Source organism: Bos mutus, chromosome 9 (assembly GCF_027580195.1).
Source record: "Bos mutus isolate GX-2022 chromosome 9, NWIPB_WYAK_1.1, whole genome shotgun sequence".
Classification (NCBI taxonomy): Eukaryota; Metazoa; Chordata; class Mammalia; order Artiodactyla; family Bovidae; genus Bos; species Bos mutus.
This window is the reverse complement of record NC_091625.1, coordinates 74,739,988-74,746,138: the sequence shown is the minus strand read 5'-3', so window position 1 is coordinate 74,746,138 and position 6,151 is coordinate 74,739,988. Positions and strand designations below refer to the sequence as shown.

The 6,151-nt window shown below is 47.1% G+C and overlaps 1 protein-coding gene across 1 annotated transcript in view; it reads left to right on the top strand.

The window, feature by feature from the left end:
- The first annotated feature begins 5,486 nt into the window (after positions 1-5,486).
- The window catches only part of MAP3K5 (mitogen-activated protein kinase kinase kinase 5), a 229,254-nt gene continuing 228,589 nt past the window's right edge, over positions 5,487-6,151 (top strand). Inside the window, 1 exon segment of the mRNA XM_005899101.3 lies at positions 5,487-6,151. Within this exon segment, the coding sequence (XP_005899163.3) occupies positions 5,929-6,151 (223 nt within the window). The 5' untranslated portion in view covers positions 5,487-5,928.

The following is a 6,151-nucleotide window of genomic DNA, read 5'->3' as shown; positions in this document are numbered from 1 at the left end:
TTCAGGTTTGATTTCTTTTAGGATTGAGTTGTTTGATCTCCTTGCTGTCCAAGGGAGAGTAAACACTGACATTTTAGGAATCAGTGAAGTAAAATGGATGGGAATGGGTGAATTTAGTTCAGATGACAATTGTATCTAATACAGTGGGCAAGAATCTCTTAGAAGGAATAGAGTAGCCCTCATAGTCAAAAAGAGTCCAAAATGCAGTACTTGGGTGCACTCTCAAAAATGACAGAATGATCTTGATTTGTTTCCAAGACAATTTAAGATGGGTTTATTTATAAAAAGACTAATTGCAAAGGTGTAGAGGAGTTACAGAGAAGCTTTAAAGAGCTGTGAACTCGGAGCTAGCAGCTTCAGAGCCATCATCATTTCTCGGTGTCAAAGGACAAGATGAGGGACAAATATGAAATCGTGTACTTCCTGTAGGATCTGCCACCTTGAGAAGAGAAACGACTTCCTATTGAGCAACATGGCCAGCCTGACATAACTCGTGAGTCACAATATCCGTCCTTCCTCAGATCTCCTGCCTAGACTCCCCATTGACCAAACCCAGTTGGTAAACAGAAAGCAAGGAAGCCCATTGATTTAATTCATACAGGTTAGCCTCCGGAGGTACAGACTATGCAGATACAAATGGAGAGTGGATCTAGAGAAGAGAACTCAGGAACAGGGCGCTGAGGCAAGATTGGATTCAGATTCTTGCTCCTACCCTACCATTCTTCCATGCGTTCAAATGTTTGTCTACATCCATGGATCTTATATTAGTAATTCACGGTCCAGGATAATGTCACCTTCCTCTGGAGTGAATTTTGTTTGTTGAATGCCTGGAATTTTCTTAATCCAGTTTCAGGGTTTGAGATTTGTGGGTTGCTCAGATGTTTGGAGGAAGAGTTGTTATCCATGAAAGGGTCATTTTGTGTCCAGTTCACACCTACTTCTAAACTATATCATCCTTGCTTTTTTTGCACCCTTCCAAGTGTCAAAAATATAGTTCGGCCTCCCAGTTGCCTAATTCAGATTCATAAAAATTGTCAAGCCAAAAGCAGCCCCAACTGTAAGCACGCCCTCTGAATCCCTGTCCTTTCTTCGAGAATCTGGTCAGATAGCTCCTCATTCTCTCATTAGTTCTTTGATACCTCTATTTTAAATTTTATCCAGCATTCTTAGTCTTCTCTGGTGAGAGGGTTGATCGGTATTATTTAAACTGGTTATAATCGGAAGCAGAAATCTCTCCTTTATATTTCTCTAGCTCTTTTTCAGGAAAAATTTTTACCTTTACCTGTTGGTGTTCTCAAAGGTGTCCCAAGGATAATCTCTAAGTGGAAGTGTGATGGATTCTGAATGAGGATATAATTTCAACCAGTAAACTTCAGCTCTGCTGCCATGCTTTTTTTTTTTCCATGAAATGTTCTATATTATACATCACAGCTGCCAATCTGCTTCCTGAAGTTTTCAGCTTCTTAATAACACCAGAGATTAAGGGCACAGGGTGGAGTTAGACTGACATGTGATTGCTGAGATGAAAGTGTGAGTCTGAGGGCCATTGAACACAGAGAATTTTCCCAGTGTATCATAATTACAGAAACACCTGTGCTTAGGAGTTTGTACTGATACAAAGAAAATTCATGTAGCTTAATGGTCTGGAAGGTCCTTCATCTCAGACTCAGGCTCCCATGCCTTTTTAAAGTATAAAGATGTCACAGGGGAATTCCCTGATAGTCTAGTAGTTCTAGCTCTATGCTTCTACTACAAGGGGCATGGGTTTGACCTCTGGTCAGGGAACTAAGGCAATGGCACCCCACTCCAGTACTCTTGCCTGGAAAATCACATGGACGGAGGAGCCTGGTAGGCTGCAGTCCATGGGGTCCCTAAGAGTCGGACACGACTGAGCGACTTCACTTTGACTTTTCACTTTCATGCATTGGAGAAGGAAATGGCAACCCACTCCAGTGTTCTTGCTTGGAGAATCCCAGGGATGGGGGAGCCTGGTGGGCTGCCGTCTCTGGGGTCACACAGAGTCGGACACGACTGAAGCGACTTAGCAGCAGCAGCAGCAGGGAACTAAGATCCCACATGCTCAGTAAGGCCAAAATAAATTTTAATAATTAAAAAATAAAGATGTCACAGACTATTCATGATATTATAACTCTATCATGCATTCAGTATGGTTTAGTCTTTGCCAAGAGCTTCTACCGAGGCCTCTATTTGTGGTAAGGATCTAAACAATATGTTACTTCTCTATTTCCTTGAATTCTTTTTGTCCCTGATGCAGAAGGCCAATTTGTGAGCTTGCAATAAACAATGTAATCCCCTCAATTCCTGTTTTTTTAAGTTGATATAACTAGAAAGCATTGTATTTGACATATTCCTCTGAAATGCCTTTACTGAATTAATATTTAATATTATGACCTTGTCTTTAAAAATATGAAATCTAAGTCTGAAGAACATATATACTTGTTACCAATCCATATTCAACTGCATTGTATTGCCCAGTGTCCTCCATATCAGAGTCTATGTAATAAAGTCTTTATAGAATTCAGTGCCAGATTAAGACTTGACTCTTCATAGGAATATGTGTACTTTTATGTACACACGTGTTTTCTTTTTAAGTACATTTTTATGTACTTTTATGTGTTTTCTTTCTGACAGTCAAAGCACAGAGCTAAATTTAGCAATCAAATTTTTAATTTATCCTAGCTGCTTGATACCTTTTACTAGCTTCCTTGTTCATTTCTGATACTTTAAAATTATATTTACCTTGTTTTGTACATAGCATTTAATACTTTTTGGAATTAAGAGTATATAATATTCTTATTTATCTACCTGAGGATGCAGAGAAAGGGGCAAATCTGTCACCTAAAGTAAAAGCTTGTTAGCTAGAAGACACCTGTCCATTTCAGGTTTAAAGTTTTCCCTTTTATCTCTTTAAGAGTAAACCTGGAAGCCCAGCCAGGCAATGATTTCTCTCCTGTCAACCACTACCATGTTAGATGTGCTTTTGGATTAGAAAACCCTGCTCCTTATACACAGATGAATTGCAAAAAGCAACCTCTGGGTGATCCAATTAGAAAAAAGCTTTCATTCCTCCAGACCCACAAGCCCTGAGGCAGGCATGGCAAACTGAAGGCTATGGGGATTTCAGCACCACACCCATGCCCTCAGCATGGTGTCCCTGCCTACCCAATTTGACTTGTGTAGGACTCAATTTGAGTTGTGAACGGAACTATTTGAATTTATACACTTTGAACTGTTCATCAGCTATAAAAATGTAAATTTAATCTGGATTCATTTAAAGAAGGCTGTGTACGATTAATCAGCTAAACCATGCCTGATTAGGTGGGAGAGCCCTGGGACCAAGAACTGCTTTTTTTTTTCTTCCACATTGTATTGGAGTTTGGGTGCCAGTAATCAGTAACATCTTTGAAGATATTAAATCAAGTCTAAATAAAACTAAGTGGCCAAAGTAAAACAAATCGTGTATGAATGATGGCTCTGAAATAATCTGGAAAGGAAGCAAAGGTGACGTAGTCTAAAAATTATGGTTTTTAGAAAATAGCTTTATGAATACTCTTGGGCCTTATTTGTGTAGTTAAATGCTATTTGAGAATTTGGGCATTCTAATTTTCCAGATATGGTCCCAAAGACTCTCCTGCATTTGTTGTTTTGGGTCAGGATGGGGTAGAGGATTGTATACTTTCACAGAAGTTTGGAGGTTTTACAAGTTGTTGGAAATATTAAAGGACATATAATGATTAGCAATCCACCCATATTTTGTTTCTGTATGATCAGCGATTCATTAAATATCTAAATTTTCCTATGGTATCAAGTTTAAAAGCAGATGTGGATCCCATAGATTTCAGTTTCCTTATTATAAGTTTACTTCCATTATTTTACAAATCTTTAGAAAAAGCTAAGGTCATTTGGCTTCATTGAGGATACAATTGTGCAGACACAATTGTTCAGCCGCTAGGTGTTTCCCCACATTATTTCCTTTCTTCTTTTAACCCTTTCCTACCTAACTATTTCATCCTCCTTTCCCCCTGTTGATTAGTCGCTAAGTCATGTGGGATACTTGCAACCCCATGGACTGTAGCTTGCCAAGCTCCTCTGTCCATGGGATGTCTCAGGCAAGAATACTGGAGTGGGTTGACATTTCCTTCTTACCCACTCAGGGACAGAACCCACCACTCCTGCACAGACGGATTTTTCACCACTGATCCACCAGGGAATCCCCGCTTCCCGCCTAGCTTGTATGTAATTTGCAGTATTCTTCTACCTTTTTCATAGAACTTAATCATCTCGGTTCCTGAAAGTCCAAACCTGTTTCGTTATTTCACTGTAGGTTCCACTGGTTCTCCTAAAGTTATAGCATTCTGGAGAAGTTCTCTGAGAACTTGCACATATGTTTTTACTTTTCAAATAAGTAGATACTCTGATTGCTCTTAAGCAAGCCAGGCATTCCCCGATCCCCACCGCCACCCCTAGTGCAATTAAAAAAAAACTGAAGTAATTGCTTAATTTCCCTCTTTCATCTGGCAGATAGATGATTTGCCAAGTCCAGGATAGAACCGGTTTTCTATCTCAAGTAAGTATACGGTGTGTTGGGGGAAATTTTATGAACTCAAATGGGAACGCAAATGCTATACAGTTCAGCACTTGGAGCTAATCATTCACGACAGCAGAGCGATTGAAAACTTGAAAACGTCTACCAGGGGCAGACCCGATAAATTCAGCCTGCCACTCCCGGAGAGCCACTGTCACCAATACACCATTCTCCAGTTGAGGCCGCCTGCAGGACCGTAGTTAAAATCCTCGGGCCTAGCGCCACGCAGGTCTCCCCACGCTGCCCTATTGCTCCCCGCGCCTCACATGGGACCCGACAGCATCGCGGAGCTAGGCCGGCACCGGCCGGAGGAGGGCGCCGTGGTTACGGGGAACGTGGCGCGTGCCTCCTGGCGCTGGCTGAGAAGACCCGAGTATTCGCAAGAGAGACTTTTTTTGGGGCCATCCTATAGTCGCGTGCGCTCCGGGCTTTTGCCTACTCCAGGTTATCTTGGGTGGGGAGCCCAGTGGGTGACGGAGGAGAACCTTGGCCTCGCGCGGTGCTCCGGGCTGGGCTGCGGTCCGGGAGCCGCGACGCGGTCGGTTTCGTCCGGACTCGAGCTTCCCAGCAGCGCCCTCCCCCGGGGCGGGCCCAGACTTTCAGTGCCGCGACGAGTGGGCGGCAAAAAGCCGGTGGCGGACCTGGCGAGCGGCTGCAAGGAGCGGCGAGACTCGAGCGACCGGCTAGTGCCGGGACGAAGCGGCCGCGGCGATCGGAAGAGAACGGGGCCGGGGCAGGAGGAGGAAATAGAGCCGATGAAGGGGAGCTGCCGCCGAGGAAGGAGGCGGATCCTCTCGGCGGCCGCTGCCGCTGTTCCGGGACGCGGTCCAGGGAGTCTGCCCGCCCGCGAGGTGCTGGCCAGGTAGCTCCCCACCCAGAGGGCGCACTCCCCGGCCCCTCCCAGGGTGCCTGGCACTGAAGGAGCCGGGACCGCGCTCCCCGGGGGCCAGGGCGCACCGCACCCGGAGAGCGGCGCCCTTGAGCCGCACCGCCTAGCAGGTTCGCGAGCCGACTTGTCCGCCGGCCAAGAAAAGGAAGCGCTGTCCCTTCCCGCTCAGCCGGCCTCCCCACCCCTTGTACTCTACACCCTGCAGCGGGCGAGCGGCGCGGCCACGGAGGCGCCGAGGAGGGGCGAGCCGCCGCCGGGCAGCGGCGTCCCTTCGGGGGAGAGGGCGCCGGAGAGGAGGCGGCGGCGCGGCGCGGAAGGCGCGACGCGGGATGGCAGCTGCTTAGCCAGGCGCGCGCGGAGCAGCCCTGAGCTGTGGCTGGCCAGACGGTGCGGCTGGGCGGGCGACGCCGCCGCGGCAGTCCGGCCGGGAGAGATGAGCGCGGAGGCGGGCGAGGGCATCACTTTCTCCGTGCCACCCTTCGCCGAGGGCGGCAGCTACCGGAGGGGAGGAGCGGCGACGGCGGCCGAGGGCGAGGAGAACCAGCTGCCACCGCCGCCACCGGGCAGCTTCTGGAACGTGGAAAGTGCCGCCGCTCCCGGCGCCGGGTGTCCCAGTGCCACCTCCGGGAGCAGCGCCACCCGGTGCCGGGGCAACT